The sequence below is a fragment of the Notamacropus eugenii genome, chromosome 7 (genome assembly GCF_028372415.1).
Source record: "Notamacropus eugenii isolate mMacEug1 chromosome 7, mMacEug1.pri_v2, whole genome shotgun sequence".
NCBI classification, from domain to species: domain Eukaryota; kingdom Metazoa; phylum Chordata; class Mammalia; order Diprotodontia; family Macropodidae; genus Notamacropus; species Notamacropus eugenii.
In genome coordinates, this window is record NC_092878.1 from 3,933,355 (window position 1) to 3,957,044 (window position 23,690).

The following is a 23,690-nucleotide window of genomic DNA, read 5'->3' on the forward strand; positions in this document are numbered from 1 at the left end:
TCCAATTGTTATGTCACAACAGGGCCAACCAAACCACAGGGCAGCCTAAGAAGTTCTTTGGAATGACACTTCCTGGGGACAACAGACTATATTGGCACAAGCACGAAGACCTGGTTGTTGTTCAGTCCTGTCTGGTTCTTCATAACCCCGTTTTTCTTGGCAAAGATACTACAGTGTTTTGCCATATCCTTCTCTAGCTCATTTTACAGGTAAAAAACTGAGGCAAACAGGGTTAAGTGACTTGTCCAGGGTCACAATCTGTAAGTGTCTGAGGCCAGATTTGAACTCACAAAGATGAGTCTTCCTAACACCAGGCCAGGCACTCTATCCACTGTGCAACCTAGCCACACTAAGACCTGGTAACAGAAGTACAGATTCATACAAGTCATTGATCAACCCAGGGAAAGAGTTGAATAGCTTGCAGTCTTAAAAAGACAGATGTTCTTGGCTCCTGAGATATTTTCATCATGGTCCAGGAATCCCTTGACTTTTACTCTTAATAATATTTTCTTTCCTTGGCATTAAAATTCTCAACTTTCTAAACAACTATGCGTAGATGACTATGGAACACAGCGTCCACAAATAATTCTGTTTTCAACTGATGAACAGGAGGCTTTCCTGAAAGATCAGAAATAAGAGCCCTTGATGAGAAAAGTCTATGAATGAACACAGCATAAAATCCATTAAGATTCAAAGTAGATATTTTTCATCCCCCTCTTTTCTTTGCAGATCCAGTAGAAATAAACCCTTCTCCAGTTTCCACATTATCTTACTTCCTACTTATTCATTCATTTACTCAATAACCACTTATCAATCACCTACTACTATATGCTAGGTAGGGACTGAAGAGACAAAGAAATAATGAAGACATGGCTCCTGCCCTCGTGGAGTTTACAGTGTAGCAAAGAGGATATGACACATGTACAAATACGCAATAGTTATATTATGATGAAGCAGAACAGAATAAGAACATAAGAGAATGGGGTACTATAATGGAAGAAACGATCATTACTAGATATCCATGGAAGGGTGTTACCCCCAATAAGCTTTTTAAGCTAACCTTGTGACACGTCAATAAAAAACCAGAGGATTCTGGTCGAGGTCAGCATCTCCTCCAGATTTGTGTATGAGGTCATTCACTTGGAGTAATGCTAGGATTACAAGACTGCAGGCAGAAGTGGTAAGAGTATTGGGTGAGTGTCAGGTGGTGATCAGCGGGAAACGACTTCTTTATAAACTCTGTGTGACCTTTTTCTTATAAACTTTTATCAACTTATTTCTTTATTAACTCCATAAACTAATTTAGTTTTCTCTATGCTCTTATACAGGAATGATGTGTTCCTTAATAAAAGATACAGGACATGCCAAGACAGGGTTTCCCCAACACAAATCTGAAGCAAATATTCACCAGCCCACAAAAATTTCATTCCCAAAAAGGCACTAGTTAAAATTTATAAAGAAAAGAAGTTCCCCCAAATTCTTCTATTTTCTTCCTTCTCCTGAGATCCCTAGATTCTGCTCCTACTCCCTGACCCAATATGTGCTACCAGATTGAGACTACACACAGAACAAATCAGTGCACATAGGAAAATGATCAAAGCACAATAGAGTTTAGGTTGGAAAACCCTGCCCCGGAAAAAGACATTATGCAACATAAGATATACAGTGTCATTAGTGTATCCCTAAAAATGCACAGGCTTTCTCAATATTTAGAGAAACTCCAGTAAGATAAGCACAATATGTGCAAAAATATGTACACAAATATTTGTTGCAGCATTTTTCGTTATGCCAAAGAACTAGAGATAAAGCGGGTGCCCATTAAGTGGGAAGTAACTGAACAGATTATGGCACAGAAATGAAATGGAAAAATACTGCACTGTAAAAAAATGATAAATATGAGAGATTCAAAAAAACATTAGAGGACTTGTGTGAACTGATGTCAAATGGGGTAAGCAGAACCAGGAAAACAATGTATATAGTGACCACAACATTGCGAGGGAAAACGACGGTGAAAGATTTAAGACCCATGAGCCCAGAAATAATCAATTATCTAGGATGGCTGCAGAAAAACCTGGGAAGACTGATGATAAAATCATGTCTTCCTGCCTCTTAAATGAAGTGCTCAGCACAGTGCTTGGCATATAGTAGGCACTATATAAAAGCTTATTCCTTTCCCTTCCCTCATGGCAGAAAAGTGACAAACCAGAGGTACAGAATAAGTCATAGTCCTAAACACAACATATCTAAAAATATTTCATTATTGCTATATGAGCCAAACTACCGAAGAATCATTTTACAGATCTAGAAAAAAATTACAAAATTCATCTGAAAGAGCAAAAGGTCAAAAATATGAAAAGAATCAATGGGGTGAAAATGTGGCAGAAAGTGGTCTAGCAGTACCAGGTATCAGACCTTATTACAAGTGGCAATTGTCAAAAACAATCTGGTACTGGCTAAGAAACAGAGTGGTGGATCAATGGGACAGGTTAGTTACGCAGTAATAAATGACCTTAGCAATCTAGTGTTTGATAAACCCAAAGACCCAAGCTTTTGGGGTAAGAACTCAACATCTCACAAAAATTGCTGGGAAAACTAGAAAGCAACTCAGCAGAAACTAGGTAATGACAAATATCTCACACTGTATACCAAAATATATAAAAATGGATGCATGATTTAGATGTAAAGGGTGGTATAAGCAAATTAGGAGAACATGAAAAATTTTACTTGTCAAATCTATAGATAAGGAAAAGAGTTTATGACCAAACAAGAGACAGTGAGAGAATCATGGGAAGTACCTGAATAATTTTGATTAGATGAAATTAAAAAGGTTTTGCACAAACAAAATCAATGTAGTCAAAATTAGAAGGAAAGAAGCAAATGTCTCAATCCTCAAATATATAGAGAACTGAGACAAATTTATAAAAAGAGCCATTTCCCAAATGATAAATGGTCAAAGGACATGAATAGGCAGATTTCAGAAGAACAAATCAAAGCTTTCTATAGTCATATGAAAAAATGCTCTGATCAAATTTCAAATTGGCTAACATGACAGAGAAGAAAAATGACATGCTAACGAGGAGGTGGAAAAACAGGGACATTAATGAGCCATTGGTGGAGTTGTGAACTGGTTCAATCATTCTGGAGAACAATTTGGAACTATGTCCAAAAGGCTGTCAAACTCAGCATAGCCTTGACCCAGAAATACCACTACTAGGCCTGTATCCCAAGGAGATTTTTTAAAGAGGAGAGGGAGTACCTATACACACAAAAATATTTATAGTAGCTCTTGTGGAGGCAAAGAATTGGAAATCAAGGGGATGTCCATCAATTGGGGAATGGCTGAACAATTTGTGATATATGGTGGTGATGGAATACTATTGTGTTATAAGAAAAGGCAAGCACGATGGTTGCAGAGAAACCTGGGAAGACTTACATGAACTGATACAAAGTAACACTAGTAGAACAACTGAGAACATTGTATATAATAACAGCAATATTATAAGGATAATCAGTCGTGAAAGACATAGCTACTCTTATCAAGACAACGATCTAAGACAATTCCAAAGGAAGCCATGATGAAAAAAGCTATCCACCTCCAGGGAGAGACTGATTAACTATGACTACATCTGGAGCACACTTTTATTGTTTGATTTTGTTAGTGTTTTCTTTTGTAACATGGTTAATACAGAAATGTTTTGCATGACCTCACATGTATAATAAAAATCAAATTGCTTGCCTTCTCAAGGACGGAGAGGGTGAGAGGAAGGGAAAGAATTTAGAACTCAGACTAGGCAATACTTGTAAAAAGCACTTAGCACGGTGCCTGGCACATAGTAGGTACTATGTAAATGTTATTGCTGTTTTTGTAATCATTATCATTAATAAGAGGGAAAAAAACTATAAGAGAAATTATCCTGCAGATTATTTAAGAATTGAGACAAAGTGTTGAGAAAGAAAAAATTGAAGGTTTTACTTGAGTTACAGAGGTCACTGGCTATACATACCACACAGGTGGAAGGAAAAGGTCTGAAGATTTCGGGTTACCCTTAGAGAGAGGACATAGGAATGGGTCAAGGAAAATGGCCAAGTTGGTGGGAAGGAAATTATCTCAATGTTTTCGTCTGCTAGGTGAGAGGGGTTCTAAAAGAGACAAGATTTGTCTTAGGTGGTAATCAGAAGTAAATGTGGACAGCCTATGGAAGAAAACTTTGGATGTCATCAGTTCAGGTGTTAAAAGAATGTTTTATGCACTCATGATATGAACATGGCTTGTAAACATTCTTGACAACTAATAAGAAAGATCTGCTGTTCATGGGCTGAGTAGTCCCAGAGCAAGGGTCTAAGGTAAGGCATAAAGTGGAGAGGATGGACAGAGAGGGAAGGGGAAGAAGACTAGGTGTAATTGGTCACAATTAATGTCTACTTCTGTAGGCAGTAATTCAAAACCAAGAACAATATTGTTCACGTAGAAATGTTAGAGGCCCTCACCAAATTATATGTAATGATGACATTTTATTTCAGAAAATCTGTGATGTAAGAGAAAATATTCTAATTCTGAAAAGCTCCTCTGAACTGTTAAGGAGCGCAAGAAACCAGGTCTGTTTTGTGGATAATCCCAGAACAAGGCTACAAAAGGAAAACAAGGCTAATTCCTGGGAAAAATCAGTCTATATAAAGGATTATTATTCATGACAGAAAATAGGCTCATCATCAGTTTTTTTCCTCAAGTAAAATAACACCAGATTTCCTTTATATGCCTCTAACGAAAAGAAAAGAAACCAAAAAGGATGAAGAAAAGGGCCCAACGGGACCAAGGAGGCCATGTCATTTTCTAATGCGGGAGATCCAGCAGAACTGTTCTGGGCAAAATGCAAATGGTTTTATCTCACAACCTTTTAAGGTCAGATTTTCAAAAGATGTCCAGTTTGAATTCTGATTACATAGGCTCCCCTTTTTGACATTTAAATGAATTCTCTTGGCATTTTAACAGGAAAAAAAAAGCTAATCTGGACTACCTGCTCAAACACAGGTTATGATTTTCTGTCTGATTGTTTTGGTCCTTCTGCCTGGAACAATAAAAATATTCTCACTTGATCCAGCCATTCCCATTATCCCATTTCTCCTCTCTTATGTAGCTAAACTCCTTGAGAAGGCCACCTTCAATGGATGCCTCTGTCTACTTCCTTTCCTCTTACTTTCTTTTTAACTCTCTATGGTCTGGCTTCTGACCTCATCATTCAACCAGAACTGCCCTCTCCAAAGTTGCCAATGATCTCTAAATTGTCCAATCTGTCTTTTTTTCAGTCCTCATCCTTTTTGATCTCTCTGCAGCCACTGCCACTCACTGTCTACCATCCTCTTCATATTCTCATCTCTCTAGGCTTTCAAGACACTGCTCTCTCCTAGTTTTCCTGCCTGTCTGACCGCTCTTCTGCAGTCTATTTTGCTGGATCTTTGTCCAACTGACTGTGGGTGTCCAGAGGGCTTTGTCCTGGGTTCGTTTCTCCCTCTGTGCCAGAAATGTCAAACATAACCCATGGGTCACATGCAGGCCACAACACTCCCAAGAGCAGCCAAAACCAGATTAAAATAAAATCAGGATATATTTGACAAAGTAAATAAAAATACAACGTAAATAGTATTAATATGTGATGAATATGCAGCCCCCTGGGATACTCATATACAACTTAATGGTCCCCATTTCAATTTAAGTTTAACACCACTGCTTTATACTGTTTCTCATGATGATCTCATCTCCATACACCTTGTAATTATTCAATTTTTATCTCTATGTCAATGATTCTCAGATCTACTTTTCCAGTTCCAGTCTCTCTGCTAAACTCCAGACTCGTATATCCAATTTTCTGTTGGACATCTTCACTGTCTTGTACATGTCCAAAACTCATAATCTGCCCCCCGCTCCCCTGAAGCCCTTCTCTTCTAACTTCCCATTACAGCCAAACCACCACGTCCCTGTCACCTAGGCTCCAATTCTAGGTGTCATCCTCAATTCCTCAGTCTCTGCCTTGCCCTCCCCTCCCCAATATAATACATTACAGAGTCCTGTCAATTCTACCTTTGCAGCATCTCTTATAAGCCCCCTTCTCTCCTCTGACACGGCCATCACTCGGGTACAGGCACTCGTTACCTCATGTATGACCTACTACAATAGCCTTCTGGTTGGTCTCCTTACCTATCCTCACTCCTGTCCATCCTCCACTCAGCTGTTAAATGGATTTTCAAAATATACATCCAGTCATGTCATTCCTGTATTTACTAAACTATACACATAAATTCTATGTTTGGCATTTGGCCCTCTCTTTCCTTTCTACTCTTTTTATATTGTATCCCCCTCTCCCGTACATATTCCAGTGGCTCCCTCACTGTGATTCCTCACCCAAGATCCTAAGTCTCCCTACTCTGTGCATTTTCATTGGCTATCCCCCATGACTGGAATTCTCTTCTTCCTCATCTCCATCTCCTGGCTTCAAGTTCCAGATAAAATTTGACCTTCTTACAAGAAGCCCTTTCTGATCTCTCTTAATGTGAGTTCCTTCCCTTTGCTGGTTATTTCCAGTTTATCTCCTATATCTCATTTCTACACAGTTATCTACATGTTGTCTCCCCCACTAGATCATTAACTTCTTGAGAGAAGGGAATGTCTTCTGACTTTCTTTGTATCATCTAGCAAGAGGAGAGTGCCTAAAACATAACAGGTACTTAATAAACGCACCTTATCAATTGACTGACTAAAAATCCTTTCTCTCACCTTCACTTACTATCTATCCTTCAATACTCATTTGAAATGCTACATCTTCCAACCTACCAATCCTGGCCTCTTGTTTACTCTCACAGGTTAAACCATTCATATTCCATCAAACAAATACATATTGTCTTGGAGGTGCAAAACACCGTGCTGGGTGTGACAGATATAAGGAACAAAAGTAAGACATAGTCCCTGTCCTGAAGGAGTTTACGTTCAACCAATTCTTTCTGAATATTACCTTGTACCATGGGTATTTGTGCACATGATTTGACTTCGACAGGTTTCAATTCTCAGAGCACTAACAGCTCCCTATAAACCATGGGCATTCAATAAATGTCTGTTGTCAATTCTTTTTCCAATAACTAACAAGTCATAGCAGCCTAAAACATTCTTAAACTTACATAAAACATTATTCAGGTATTCTCAAATACTCAAATGATTCTTAGATCTCTTCAAGATGAGTATTCCTTCCAACAGTGTGCATCACAACCCCTCCCAGACTGTTAATTCCATATAACTCTGGTCCATGTCATATCCTCATTCCAACACTGAGGATCCATCCGAGATACTGTGTGAGTATTAAGAGTAATTTCTTAAGGCTCCTTCTTAGCGAACATTTAATCTTTAAAGGTTCTGAACCACCAACATTTTATGAGTTGCTGTTTCCACTCAACCACAGATCTTTGATTTCAAATTGTGAACACTTCTCCCTAATCAAAGGATAGAAGGAATTACTAATAGGGGAAACCTAGGGAGAAGCTTTTTAAAATATAAGTTATTTTATATCATCTATTTTCCCTTCCCCCTCCAGTGAAACACTGCAGATGTTTAAGAAAAATTTCTTTTTTGTGTACATATCTCAGTATATCCAAGATTATGTCTTTTTTTTTTTAACTAATGTGTTTTATTCTTTGAGAATCCTTATTTCAGGAACACACTAAAGTCATAAACTGAAAACTCCGTTTTTTATGTCCCTTTTAGCTTGTGAATACCCTAATGTGATCCAAATTGAAGCAAATGCCCAGGACATTTGTACCATTAAACTGAGTAGTCAGAGAGTTTGGATGTCAGAACTTTTAATTTTAGGAAAATAAATTCTTCAGATTTGCAGGAAGATAGGCTATGCAGGGCAAACCTCTTCACAGATCTCTAGGAAGGATTGTTTCAAAGAATATAATACATGAGAAAACTTCAAATAGGGGGTTACTAGAATCAAGTTGTCCTGAATTTAGTAGGATTCTCAAAATTCAATAAAGGCTTTATTATGCCCACATTCTGTAGGATGTAAGAAGAAAATCTGGGTGCAATTGTCTCCATAATTATTACTGAATATCTTATTTAGGAACTTTGTTACAAAATAAATTAATAATTTCTCTTTGATAAAGATCTCTGGATCTGAACACAATTTTTTATTGCAAAATCCTGTGGATATTTTGTTGGTAAGTGATGTTTTCAGATGTTTACTAACAAACTAATTCTAGTCCTTTGGTTCTTTTACAAAGTTTCTTGAACGCAAAAAGAAGGATTCATAGGAGCACCTCCTGTGTAAGGCTTGTGATAAGGAGAAGGGAAGAAATCCAGGCCCACAAAAAGACATGGCCAGGGAATGGGCAATCAAAGCAACAACTCGACGGACACTTTCTGAGGATTCCTCACCACTCACTCTCTTTTAAGTTTCTACAGTCTGGCTTCCTACCTCATCATTCAACCAAAACTACTCTCTCCAAAGTTACCAATGATCTCTTAACTGTCACATATCGGTGTTGTGCTAGGCACTGGAGATACAAAAACAAAAACAAAACAGTCCCTGACCTCAAGGCGCTTACATTCAACTGGCATGATACACTGAGGACAAAGTAGGTACCAAGTAGAAGCAAAGCACCATGAAGGTGGAGGGAGGGTGTCAGGAAATGCCTCTTTGTAGGAGATGACATCTAAACTGAGCCTTGCAGGGATTTAGGGATGCCAAGAGGCAAGCTAAATAAAAACAACTTCCCTGGCATGGGAAGCATCTCCTGTACCAGAGAAAACAAGTCAGCCGGTTTGGTTTGAATACAGTATATATGAGTAGGTGCAGCTAGGTGGTGCAATGGACAGAGCACCAGTGCAGGAATTGGGAGGACCTGAGTTCAAATCTCACTTCAGACACTTGACACTCACTAGCTGTGTGACCTTGGGAAAGTCACTTAACCCCGATTGCCTCATCTTGGGTCATCTCCAGTCATCCTGATGAATATTTGGTCACTGGATTCAGATGGCTCTGGAGGAGAAGTGAGGCTGGTGACCTGCACAGCCCCCCCTCAATCAAAACAAAGTCAAGTGCAAGTCATGTCATCATTTCTCTGATGGCATGGTCTTCTTCAGCAATGAAGGATGAACACACACACAAGTGAGTAATGGCGAATCAGACTGGAAAGTTGGGTTGGAGTCATATTGTGAAGGGCTTTAAAAAGCCCCCCAGAAATGTTTGTATTTTATCCTAGAAGCAAGAGGGAGTCACTGGAACTTACAAAGAAAGGGACTGACATGGGCTTTTGTAATGCCCTGCCAGTACATGGGCCAGTGGGAATGCCCATACAGGTGAATGAAATAGATGGCAGCTCTAAGAAGGCTTCCTTCCAATTCTTGCCTCATACATTTTGCCCCAACAATGCTCAATCAGAGAATCATTTCCTTTAGTTCTCAAAGGCAATCTGACAGGAGAAGACACTCTCCACCATTCCTTTGCAGAAGGGAATAAGGGTGGGCGTGGGTGGGACGGGAGATATGAACATTTTTTTAGCTATATTGGTTTTGCTAAAAACTGCTCTCTTCTTCCTCCTATATTTGTTTTTAAAAAAATTCCCTGGGATGACTCTCTGGAAGGAAAGAGGAAGAGGGATTCAAAGGGAAATATAGGAGATGAAAAAACAACAAGTATCAATAAAAGTTGAAAGAGTAATTTGGTCTTCGTGAGTCCCGTATCAGAGAATCCAAGTACTCCACAGGAGGGACAACACACTGAATAATTATCAACCAACACCTTACTTAATTTGACAAAAAAAAAGGCCTTTCCTTTTGATAATGAGACTAGGAACAGATACTTGTCTGTATGAGAAGGGTGGCAGAAACGGTAAGGGAAATATGATACATTAAGAGAAAGAAAAATATTGAATGAAAACTACCTGATCCTGCTTGGGAATGACCTTGGTCATCAGCAACGCTCAGCTGCTGGAAGAAAATATCATGAACTTCACCAAGTCCAACGTAGAGAGCAACAATAAGACCAGAAATATTCAAGAAGTAAAATAACTATGACTGGCCTATTCTGACTAGAAATTCCATCCCTCATTACCCATTTTAAGAAAGAAGAGAAACGGATCAACAAATGACGTATGCCATGCCAAAGATCCCCGAACTTTGATCTGATTCATTTCTATCTCTACCAAATGTGGGTTGTTAGATTCCATATCCTCTCCTTTCCTTCTCTCTTGGTGCCCAAAGGCCACTCTCTGACTACAAATTAGACAGGAACTACGGATACGCAATGGTGGGAGGAGTTTCCATATAAAAACCTCTTCACACTGACGAAATCACAAGCTGACACATATATAGATGAATACATATATCAGCATATACACTTCACATACAATTATCATATGTGTAAACTATATATACTATTAAAGTTCATTATTCACGTATGTAATACTAAAGCTACACATAAAGATATAGTATTAAAGCTTAAAACTGGGTAGTGGGGAGTAGGTGGGGAGGGATAAAATCGCAATTGTATGGCAGTGATTGTTAAACATTACAAAATAAAAAAAATTAAAAAAATTGAAAAAAAAAAGCTTAAAACTGCACTAAGGCTTTTGGGATACCACGTATGCTTATGTGAATACATGCTCATACACATATAGACATAACACACATATATATGTATCTATATACTTATACCCCAGCATGGTATATGTGTATATACATATGTGTGTATACATACACATACATATGTGCATGCAAATATACACATTTAGGGATGTATGCGTGTATTCACATATGCATAGTGTCCAAAAAAAATCTTAGTGCAGTTTTAAGCTAGCTCGCGCAATCTCTCTCTCTCTCTCTGTATATCACACACACACACACACACACACACACAGCCCATTCACTCCAAAAAATATAAGATTTAAAAATTTTTTAACTTGTGAAAGCTGAACCTTCTAAGACTTCCTTATGCAGTCACTTAATCTTAGTGAGAAAGAGTGCCATAAAGACATTGTTTTTAATGACCATTTTCAGGAGAAAAATAAAAGATGAAGTTGGTTCCACTGGAGCCTTTGAACAACCAGTCCAATCTGACATCATTGCAAACCAAAAATGGTTTCATCCCAAAGGCTATTTTTCATTCTGTTCTGTTTTTGTTTTTAAAGGGTACAGTTGGGGAAATGTTTTCTTATGAATAAATAAATGGCCTGGAGACAGGAAAAGATTAGGGATAAAAGGCCATTTCCACAGATATAAAGTATTACAATGGGGCCCTGAGGAATGAGTGTTGGGATTTTTCTTCGCATAGTGACACATCCCACCAAGCTGTGCTCAATGGTGAACACCAAACCAATAGCACTAAACAAAAAGATGAAATCCCAATCCTGTGTGAGGCATAAGCAAACCAGCCAATAACTTAGCGTGAGACAGGATCAGGGAAGAAGAATTATAGAATGTCAGAGCTGGCAAGGGTCACCCAGCCCAACCTACTCCCAAAGAGAAATATGTTCTAAAAACACCCTAAGTGGTCATTCAGCCTCTTCTTGAAGGTCTCTGGGAATAAGAAACTTATTATTTAGCATGACAGCCATTTTACTTTCTATTTTATCTTTCAATTTTAATTTATTTTTTGTTACATATTAAGATCCAAACTGTGTCCTTTCTTCCCTCCCCATCCCACACTAGAGAAGGCCACCATTTGACATGGATATATACATATGGAAAGACATACGTATGTATGTATATGTAAAAACATACTATGCTTACCTGTACTTATCAGTTCTTTCTCTGAAAGTAGATAGCATCTTCCTTCATACGTCTTTGTAGTTGGTTTGAATGTTTATAACATTCAGAATAACTTAGCTGTTCCCAGTTATTTTTCAAACAATATAAGATTCTCTTGGTTCTGGCCCTTTCACCTTCTTTACTTTACGCAAGTCTTCCCACATTTTTCTAAAATCATTGAGCTCATCATTTCTTACAGCACAGCAGTATTCCATCCCAATCATATACCACAACCTGTTTAGCTACTCCTCAACGGATGGGCATCTCCTCGATTTCTAGTTCTTTGCCACCACAAAAAGAGCTGCTATAAATATTTTTGAACATAAAGGTTCGTTTCCTTTTTCTTTGATCACCTTTGGAAACAGACCTAACTTCTGGGTCAAAGGGTATGCACAGTTTTTTAACTCTTGGGGCATAATTCCAGAATGCTCTCCAGAAGGGTTGGATTAGTTCACAGTTCTACCCACAAAGTATTCATGTCATGGCAGCCATTTAGATAGTTCTAATTGTCAAGATTTTTCTTTGATCAGCCAAAATCTGCCTCTCAGAACTTCTGCCCTTTTCTCCTAGATCTGCCCTCTGAGGCCAGACAAAACACGTCTGATCTGTCTTTCACAATACTGTTTTTAAACTTGGAAAACAGCTCCCATGCTTCCAATCCCCTTTAATCCAAGTCATTTCCTCTCCAGTCTAAACAACCTCTGGTCATTCAAGTGAAACTGCTAATGGCATGATCCAGTTCCTTCACCATACCAAAGCCCCTCTTTGGAACACCCTCTAGCTTGTTGATGTTTTTGTTAAACTGTGACACTCACAGCTGGACACAATATTAAAGACACAGCATTGCATAGCAGAGCGTTGAACCTGGAGTAAGGGAGACTTGAATTCAAATGTTGCTTCTGATACAAGTCAAGTCACTTAATCTGAATTTGTTTCTTTACCTGTTGAAGAAGAATATCCATATTTCCCACCTCACAGGGTTTGTGCAAGGCTCACATGAGATAATTTATATGCACTATAGATTGAACACAGCATGCACAGAACTTTCCTCGTTCTATCCATCCTTGTGAAACTCAGCACTTGGGTTTTCGGGGGCTAAGGGACTTCCCAGCTGCCTCAGATAGTAACTGATCTGATCAGTAGTAACTGATCTGTAGCCTAGGCATGGCACAGAAGGTCCTGAGTGGTTCCTGAGACCCCCCTTATCTGACAGAGGAGGAAGGAAGTCAGCTAAAAAGAAACAGCTTCTGGTTTACATTCTTCATGCCCCTTTCCCATATGGCAAATAATGTTCTCTATTACTACCCTCTCTGAGGTGAGTGAAGGGATGGGACGGTCTTTTTTTCCTATCACTCTTCTCCGATGCAGAGCAAGAGCTCAGCTAAACAAGCTTTCCTCTGGACCTTTGGTTATCTTTTGTTCTCTATTTCCCTTCCTGAATAGGTGACAAAACACCAGTCTCAACGTAAACCTATCCTGGCTTGGAGACAACTTCATGAGTTCAAGCAGTAGACTCTAGGGGTTTTGAGTCCAATGAGCAGAACTGAAAAGGAAATTTCTTCATTGTACAAGATGTAAAGCATTTAGGGCTAGGGTTAGATGCATAGGTAACCAATTTACTGTTACAAATGCTTTTTAAGGTTAATGATACACCAATAAGGCTTATATTCATCATTGCATAGAATCAATCTCTATTGACTATGCAATGGTACAAGCATCAACCCCTTTAGAAACAAACCCCCAACCTGATTCCTAAAGAGCCCAGTAAACATATCTCTTACTGATACTCATAATACAGCTCCTCTCTGCCCAGGTGACCTACTGGCCTCCATGGTAGTATTCTGGCAATAGCGGTAGCAGTTTTCTGTCAAAATGAGCATTTCTCATTTTGGGTATGAATTGGAATCAATATCCCCAAGGGTCTTTCCAACTTTGAAAATCTATGATTCTGTGAATGCTCCCCCCTCCTTCCTTTGTTAAATTCCAACACGTTCTTCAAAGTCCAAATCAAATATGCTTTTTTCCATGAAAGTGTCTGCAATCCCCTCAAGTGGTCATGAACCTCCCCTCAGAACACAGTAACTTGCCCTGCACCTGTATGATGCACTTCCCATGTAATACTGTGAATCACAATGATGTGTGCTTGTGGATTATTCCCCTACTAGACTGCAAATTCCACAAGAGTGGAAACCATGTATAATCCGAGTTTTTAATCTTTAATTGCTGTTGTAGTTACCGGATCTGGGATCCAACCAAAACTCTGTGTAATATTCTGGGGATAAAGTCTCTTGAAAGCTTGAGTTTCATCAGACTATACAAAGAAAAACACTTGAATATCTAAAGCAAAGAGGAAAGATGGCTTCACAATTCCATCGGAATTCAGAACAATCACGTTACCCAGAAGACCACAGCACTTTCGAGGCTTGTTCACAGGCATTCTAAAGCAGGTTTAACAATAGCTAACATTCATATAGCACCTACTGTGTGCCAGACACTGTGTTAAGCACTTTACAATTATCTCATTTGATCCTTACAGCAACGCTGAGAAGTAGGTACTATTTTTACCCCACTTTTATAGAGGAAAACAGAGATTAAGTGATTTGAGACCACACTGAAACTTGGCTCTTCCTGACTCCAGGCCCAGCTCTCTGTGCACTGAGGCGCCATTCTAAGCCATTTAGAAGGATTCTAGCGATGATATTTGCTTGGTCATGACTTGGACAGGCCCAATTCTCTGAAGTAGTCCAAAAGTCAAACTGTTCCAAAGATGGGGGGATTTCCCCTAAATCATCTCATAACAGACTGGACCCAAAGGTGCAGCCCAGGAAACACTAAATCAGATCAGATTCTGTAGTTATAACTAGGATAGGGGAAAGAGTTCATCCCTCAGGCAGAGAAATGTAGAAGATATTCATCAACAGATAACTTCGTACTTTCTTAATAGGAATGAATGAAAGAATGAAAAAACATTTGCTAACATTTGTTAATTACTTGCTACTTTGTACCCGGTAGTTCCATCATGCTAAGCACCTGGGAAACAAACAGAATAAAAAGACAGTCCTTGCTCTAACTGAACTGACTTTTCTTAAGATGGAGAGATAACACAAATAGGAGGGCTCAGCTGCAGGGCACATAAAGAGGATAAAGGTCCCAAGGTGGCACCAAGAGTGGATGGCAAGGCCCAGGAACTCAGCAATGCTTAAAAAAGAAAGCTACTAAATGAGAAACTTTTTCTACCCCCTTTGGCCTTACTCCAGGTAAGTTCTTTCCCAGCCTGATCCTACTCCTTTCCCCAAAGGGTGGACTCATGTTATTTTAGGGGTTACTTCTACCCATGCAGCGCCAATATCCTTTGCCAAGTTCCACCTGTCAATGTCCCTCAAACCTGAATTTGCCCTGAGTGCCAAGATTGTTAGTTATGGCTCTGACAGATCCACACCTCTAAGACTGAGCCAGAACTAGATCAAACCTCCAAAAGACGTTACCTGGGATGTCTGGGATGGGGAGGTAGAAATAAGGCAAGATAAATTCACCAACAAGCATCGCTTATTAGGGAACTTTTAAAAATGTCCATATCCTGAACCAAGAAAAAAAGTTCCTATTAACAAACGAGCACCGAAGTAAGGACAACCTCAGCAACTAACAAGACGATGATGAGCTCAAACGAGTACATGGATGAGATGGGGCAAATATAAATAACTCATCTTGGCATTGAAGAGTTTTACAGTCTGGTCCCATCTTACTTTTCCAGCTTTATCTCACTACTCACTAATAGGTACTTTCTCTTCAAGCTGGAATCTCAAACATACCATCATCTAGTATTGCCCGTATACTTATCGTTCATTTATTTCTTCCTCCCTCTCTGTTCCTCTGGCACTCCTTGCAAGCATCGGGCAGACAGGAGGCCTTCAAGAAAGGATTACTGAACTGCAGGATGGGAACACAATGCCTTTCTTGGAATCATAAGATCACAGATCTAGAGCTTGAATGAATCTTAGAGGTAATCTATCCCAACCCCTTCATTTTGCAGATATAGGCATATGTAAATTTATATATTTTATTATATATAATATGTTGTATAAATATATACTACATATAAACGAAGCAACAGATGTGATATGCAAAGCTGACATCTGAACACTGGCCCTCTGAGCCCAGGCACAGTATAGTTCCTACTTCATCATACATACAAGGCTTGAAATGCTTTTCCACAAAAAGATCCACAGCAGAACTCGGCCACTCCAACATTCTGCCTGGTGCATGCAGACAATATTCAATGCCTTTGGGGTTCCAAAAGTATTTTGAAATTGTTTTTTAAAAATTCTTTGAGAGGTGTCATGATGCAATGGAAATCATGGTATGAATTGTGTGAGTCTAGGCAATATTATGTATGTGCATGTCTCCCACAGTAGCACAAATGGCAGAAGCATTTAGCTTTGCATCCCAAGCAGCATGGGGCTTAATAAATGCTTGTTGATTGACTGAAAAAATACTTTCACACTTATTTCAATGCTTGCACCATTATATATAACTCATAACAGTTCTCAGAGCACTTTATTGACAAAAATTCTGTGAGATAAGTAGTGAAAGCATTATCAGACCTATTTCATACCCAAGGAAACAGAATCTCAGAGAGGCAAAGCGACTTCTCTGTGGTCACACAGCTAAAGTAAGAATCAAGGCCAGGGGCTGCCAGACTCCAGTTACACCGGGCTATTTCTCCACATTCAATTTTTTAAAAATGCACTGGAAACTGACCTCTAAGGTCCTTTCCAGCTGCCCATATTTTTAATCCCATAATTCTATGAAACTTACTCACATATTAAAAACCAGGTCACTGAGGTTCTGAAAGGATAAAAGATCTTCTTAAGCCATAAATTGAACTAAAATACAACTCGGAGGGAAGGGAAGGCTTTCTCAAGGAACTTCTGTGAAAAAAAATATGAGAAGGGGCAGAGCCAAGATGGCGGAGTAGAAAGACGCATATACACATAGCTCCAAACCCACAACCCATAGAACATCGGTAAAAAGGAACTCACGGCGAATTCTGGAGTAGTAGAGGCCACAGCACAGTGGAACAAAGGAGATTTCTGTTCCAGAGGGACCTGCAAACCTCTCGCAAAAGGTCCGTCACACTGCGGACGCAGAGCCCAGCCCAGCCCTGCCACGGCACGGAGAGGAGCAGATCTGAGCGGGCTTCAGGGATGGATCTCCAGCGGCCGTGCGGGTCCCTCCACGCACAGGTGATGGGGGTCAGTGAGAGGGTCTTCTTGGCAGGTCGAGAGGGGAGTGGGGTGCCCCCATAACTCAGGCCCCCTCGGGAGGCAGTAGCTGACGCAGTGGCAGACCAGGGCTCCCCAAGCAGGCAGGAGCCTGGATCCATTGTTGAAGGTCTCTGCATAAACTCCCTGAGGGAACTGAGCCTGAGAGGTGGCCCTGCCCTGACCTGAGTACCTGAACTTAATCTCACACTGAATAGCAGCCCCGCCCCTGCAGAAGCCCTGAGGCTGAGAAGCAGCATTAGAATCTCAGACCCCAAGCTCTGGCTGGGAGGATCAGGAGGCGAGGTGAGTGTGAGGAGAATATTCAGAGGTCAAGTCACTGGCTGGGAAAATGCCCAGAAAAGGGAAAAGAAATAAGACTATAGAAGGTTACTTTCTTGGTGAACAGGCATCTCCTCCCTTCCCTTCTGATGAGGAAGAACAATGCTTACCATCAGGCAAAGACATATAAGTCAAGGCCTCTGTATCCCAAACATCCAGACTAAATATTCTGTGGGCTCAGGCCATGGAAGAGCTCAAAAAGAATTTTGAAAATCAACTTAGAGAGGTGGAGGAAAAGCTGGGAAGAGAAATGAGAGATATGCAGTCAAAGCATGAACAGCAGGTCAGCACCCTGCTAAAGGAGACCCAAAAAAATGCTGAAGAAAATAACACCTTGAAAAATAGGCTAACTCAATTGGCAAAAGAGGTTCAAAAAGCCAATGAGGAGAAGAATGCTTTCAAAAGCAGAATTAGCCAAATGGAAAAGGAGATTCAAAAGCTCACTGAAGAAAATCGTTCTTTCAAAATTAGAATGGAACAGATGGAGGCTAATGATTTTATGAGAAACCAAGAAATCACAAAACAAAACCAAAAGAATGAAAAAATGGAAGATAATGTGAAATATCTCATTGGAAAAACAACTGACCTGGAAAATAGATCCAGGACAGACAATTTAAAAATTATGGGACTACCTGAAAGCCATGATCAAAAAAAGAGCCTAGACATCATCTTTCATGAAATTATCAAGGAAAACTGCCCTGAGATTCTAGAACCAGAGGGCAAAATAAATATTCAAGGAATCCACAGATCACCGCCTGAAAGAGATCCAAAAAGAGAAACTCCTAGGAACATTGTGGCCAAATTCCAGACTTCCCAGGTCAAGGAGAAAATATTGCAAGCAGCTAGAAAGAAACAATTCAAGTATTGTGGAAATACAATCAGGATAACACAAGATCTAGCAGCTTCTACATTAAGGGATTGAAGGGCATGGAATAGGATATTCCAGAAGTCAAAGAAACTAGGACTAAAACCAAGAATCACCTACCCAGCAAAACTGAGTATAGTACTTCAGGGGAAAAAATGGTCTTTCAATGAAATTGAGGACTTTCAAGCATTCTTGATGAAAAGACCAGAGCTGAAAAGAAAATCTGACTCTCAAACACAAGAATGAAGAGAACCATGAAAAGGTGAACAGCAAAGAGAAGTCATAACGGACTTACTAAAGTTGAACTGTTTACATTCCTACATGGAAAGACAATATTTGTAACTCTTGAAACTTTTCAGTATCTGGGTACTGGGTGGGATTACACACACACACATGCACATGCACACGCACACACACACATAGAGACAGAGTGTACAGAGTGAATTGAAGAGGATGGGATCATATCTTAAAAAAATGAAATCAAGCAGTGAGAGAGAAATATATTGGGAAGAGAAAGGGAGAAATGGAATGGGGCAAATTATCTCTCATAAAAGAGGCAAGCAAAAGACTTTTCAGTGGAGGGAAAAAGAGGGGAGGTGAGAGAAAAACATGAAGTTTACTCTCATCACATTCCACTAAAGGAAGGAATAAAATGCACACTCATTTTGGTATGAAAACCTATCTTACAATACAGGAAAGTGGGGGACAAGGGGATAAGCAGGGTGGGGGGGATGATGGAAGGGAGGGCATGGGGAGGAGGGAGCAATTTGAGGTCGACACTCATGGGGAGGGACAGGATCAAAAGAGAATAGAAGTAATGGGGGACAGGATAGAATGGAGGGAAATATAGTCAGTCTTCTACAACACAACTATTATGGAAGTCATTTGCAAAACTACACAGATTTGGCCTATATTGAATTGCTTGCCTTCCAAAGGGAAGGGGTGGGAAGGGAGGGAGGAAGAGAAGTTGGAACTCAAAGTTTTAGGAACAGCTGTTGAGTACTGTTCTTGCCACTAGGAAATAAGAAATATAGGTAAAGGGGTATAGAAAGTTATCTGGCCCTACAGGACAAAAGAGAAGATGGAGACAAGGGCAGAGAGGGATGATAGAAGAGAGAGTAGATTGGTGATAGGGGCAATTAGAATGCTCGGTGTTTGGGGGGGGAGGGGACAAAAGGGGAAAAAATTTGGAACCCAAAATTTTGTTAAAATGAATGTCAAATAAATAAATTTAAAAAAAAAAATATGAGGAAACGCTCTCAACCATGGAATGAAGGTCAGAAGGTCCCAATCAAGAAATCTTGGGCTACAATGAGATCTAAATAAATTGTTTACGAAGAAGATGTGATTTAATATTTTTCTGCAAAAGTACATTCTTATATTTACAGATCATGAGGGAGAGCCTTGTGTCAGTAGAAAGAACAATGTACATATATTAATAAAAGAGATGAATTCAAATCTTCCCTGCAGCTATTAGTGGCAGTATGACCACTCTATTTCTCTAAGCTTTCATTTTGTTTTTGTCCGTTAAATGAGAATAATAAAACCTGCAGGATCCACCTCATTAGGCTGTTGAAAGGATCAAATGGGATGTGAAAAAGCATTTTGCAAATTTCCAAGTGCTATATTATTATAACTATTATTAATTATAAAACATTCTTCACAATTGAGATAAAGGTTTCATTTTCAGAAATTGTATATATAATGCTGATCAATTCTTTAGTCTGATTTTTTTCCCCCAGATTAATTTTGCAACATCAGAAAATGAAATGACAATTGGTTACTCTAGATGCAAGAACTTATAAAGTGCTGATAGAGGGATAGTTCTCCCTCCTTTACCACTCTCCTTTCCTCCAAACTCATAAGACTTATGATCGATTTTAAATAAAGAAAAGGGTTTCTACAGTCTGGATATTTTTCTTCAACTAAAAATATAGAGAATTATTTAAAGAAAATAAACATCTGGTTTCTTTTTAACTCCCAAACTATGTTCATTCTAAATTCAAAATAAAAAGTTATAGTTGAAAGAGTTCATCAAGCCCAACCCTCTTATTTTACAGTTGAGAAAACTGAGGACCAGAAAACATCAACTTAAAACATCTTATATGAAATAAGAGAAAATAGAAGAGCTGGAGGAGGGCAACAAAGGTAGTGAAGGGTCTCAAGTTAATTCCACATGATGATTGATTAAAGGAACGGGGAATTTCTGGCATAGAGAATAGATTAAGGGCAAATATGATACCAGTCTTTCCCAACACTTTTTAACCATGAAGGCTACCCCAGAATGGCATTGATTTAGGAAACAGGAAGTTTCTTTCTCAGTGGAGGTCTTGAAACAGAGAATGGACAACCTCTGACTGGGTATGTTGCAGAGGGGTTTGGTCATTGTTCCAACACAGACTGAACTATTGGTCTCTTCCAACTCTGATTTTGTGAAATCTGTTGTCAGCCTGCATTGGTCCTAAAAGTCAAGACAAGGTGTCAATAATCACACCTGTGAATTAGCTGTAGTTGTGAGGAATGTTAAGGGGGTACCCTGAATGTGTCTTTTTGAGTTGCTATATTTTCCAGAAACACTGGACCCAGAGTATACAGGGTGCCCTGAATGTGTCAAGGACAAAGCCTTCCTTGAACTAATGGAATTTGTTGTTTGCATCCCAAATAGGATTCCTTGTGTGTCCTGGGAGTCAAGACAGGCACCAGTCAGTCTGCACTGAGATAATAAGCTGCCTAGAGAAGTAGATAAGCAGACTGTCAAATCTTTATGATCTAGCAGTTCCCAAGGGAAAAGGATACAGCTTTTGCCATTCCCATGGTCCTCCCCCTCAGGAGGGAATTTTTCCCACTTTTACTGCACCTTTCCCCCTCCCAAATCAAGCTCCTTTAGGTGGGGATTTGCGTTTCCTCCTCCTTCCTTCCTTGTACCGTTATAAATATGCACACTTCTGTATGGATTGTGAACTCTTCGGGTTCCACATGCATGTCCACTCCTCTTGTAATAAACCTAGTTTTCACATTAGTTTCATGAAGTCATGATTACCTGTTGACAGAGGCGAGCAAGAATGGAAGCCCCAATGGAGGGGAAATGTCCAAACTAGGCCAACCAGACTTAAGTGTATCTAGAAAGAAACTGTTGATGGTGTGTGTGATATGCATTTTAATGCATAATCAGTGGTGGTTTCAATGAAGCCTGAAATCTAGAGTAAATGGGACACATCCCTCCCTTCTACCTCTAAAGTTCTTTAAGACTATATAGGCACAATGGCAATCTTAAGTACTCACGGGTACAAGGGATCTGTATTGGCCAAGTGGAGCATTTGACTTTTCACAGGTTCAACAGCTATTAGGATATCCTGTTCTACAGCCATAGGAAGGACGGCATAGCCACAGTAATCTATGTGCTCTCCTAGAAAAGAAAATCAAAAGCATTTTGTGATCACCGTGGGCTCCAAAGAACAACTGGCATGCCAATATCAGAGAAAAATTTTATACAATACAAGGTTTTAAAGGAAAATACAAACTTAAAAAAGAAAAGGAACAAACAAAAAAACCCACTAAGAGTGACAGTGTTCTTCCATCCCAGACACCTCTGCCAGGAACCTCTGCCAACTAGAAATAACATCGTGAGTTCTTCACTGTTCTTTTGGGCATTCAAATATGTACGAGTTGGTCGTCCTCTGCTATTGTTTCTAATATGTAATTATCCTTTTCAAATCACTATGTTTACACATTAACTATAGCTAGCCAAAGAAGAAAGTGTATTCTGTGCTGGTTTAACCAAAAGTAGCAAATCTCATTCCAAGAACTATGTAAATCTTCCTCTTTCCTCTCATAAGTCTAACATTTTCCCCAATTACCATCATAATCATTGATATTAGTCACAAAATTTAAATCCAAAACGACATCTGGAGAAAGCCAGATGAAGAAAGTCCATCTGTATTTTGCAGTAAGCAAAGAATCTTAGATTAAGTTTCTTTTTATAAAAAAAAAAAATTGGTACATTAAACCCATAGAAAGTTTGGTGTAGTATTAAACTGCTTAATTACTCTTTCAGAAGAACGTTGCATTCCACTTTTTTAAACGCATACAGTAAAATCTACATCAAATGCCTTGCCTTCTCAAGAAGGGAAGAGGGTAAGAAGTGAGAGAATTTGGAACTCAAAATTTCAAAAAAGAATGTTTTAAATTTGTTTTTACATGTAACTAGAAAAAAACATAAAATGTCTAAAAATAATAATGCAACGTATATAAGGAGGATTTTTTTTATCCTTCAGAGTTAGCTTCTCAGGATCCATGGCCATGGGAATGTCTAGTTTCCAGGTGTTAGATAATAACCCTCAGAATTAAGGATTCTAGATAGTAGTTCTTAGAATCCTAGTGACAGGCAGTCCTACTGAGGCTGCACCATGAGGTGGGGGGGTGAGGTGACATAATTTGTATTTACTACACTTGCACAGAATGACGATATTGCTAAAGCTAACCTACAGCTTAATGTTGGCAAGATGTCTTCTTTGTCTTATTGCCCTAAAAAAGCAAGTAGACATTGGTCAGTGACTGGGGAAAATCCATGCGGGGAATTCATGGGGAAAAACCACAAGGAACTCATAGGGGAATCTGTGGTACCTCAACCAGTCCCCATTACGGCTTGAGGGGATTTAAGTGAGTGCACCAGTGTGCCTGTCTCAATTGATCCCATCGAGATGTAGGGGTAGTTGCCCCCCTTCTCGCCAGCCCCTGGAAGAAAGGTGATTAGGGAATGCTGTAGGAGGTGGTTCTCCCAGCAACCTTTAGAGAAGACTAGGCTAGAAAAAAGCTGTCTGCCTGACCAGATCAAGAGTGAACCTGTTAAGAGGCTGGAGACTGTGAACTCCAGTACCTCCTGTGTGTTATCTGTGAAACATGCAGGTTGTCTTCGGTTGATGAAACAGATGTGTTTCTTCACAATTGGGACTTAAGCTGAAATTAAATCAAAACTTTTTTCCTCTGAAATAAAAGGCATAAACAGAAAATTACATTTCTTTCAAACACTAGTTATTCACAACTTATAGAAACTACTTTTAAAGTTATCCAGACATTGCCAAAGACCCACATGAGCTACCACTGAGCTTTAAAAAAAAAGTGTTATAGTTGCAATTTTGCAACTCTTCTTATTCCTACTGAAAGATAAAACATAACTATCTCAGACTTCAAAATATGAAAATGAAAGGTTTCATGGATGGGAAATCACAATTGCCATGAGGAAGACTATGCACAATGCCTCATATACTCACCTACCGCCATAATTTAGTTAAAAGTAAAAAAGATGGAAATCAAGTAGATCTGATTTTAAGTCCTAAACCTGTAATTTAATAATGGTGTGACCTTGACATTAACTTTTCCAAGCCCTAGTTTGCTCAATTCTAAATGGCAATGATCATCTCAAACCTTC

At 39.3% G+C, this 23,690-nt stretch overlaps 1 protein-coding gene across 5 annotated transcripts in view; it reads right to left on the reverse strand.

Moving 5' to 3' along the window:
- The window catches only part of GALK2 (galactokinase 2), a 178,370-nt gene that overhangs the window by 131,963 nt on the left and 22,717 nt on the right, over nt 1-23,690 (reverse strand). For all 5 annotated transcript variants that reach the window (XR_011970720.1, XM_072625048.1, XM_072625051.1 and 2 more), the window contains exon 3: nt 21,545-21,668. Coding sequence is in view for 4 of the 5 variants with exons in the window: in XM_072625048.1 (XP_072481149.1) it covers nt 21,545-21,668 (124 nt within the window). In the remaining variant the exon portion in view is untranslated. The remainder of the gene's footprint in view (nt 1-21,544; nt 21,669-23,690) is intronic.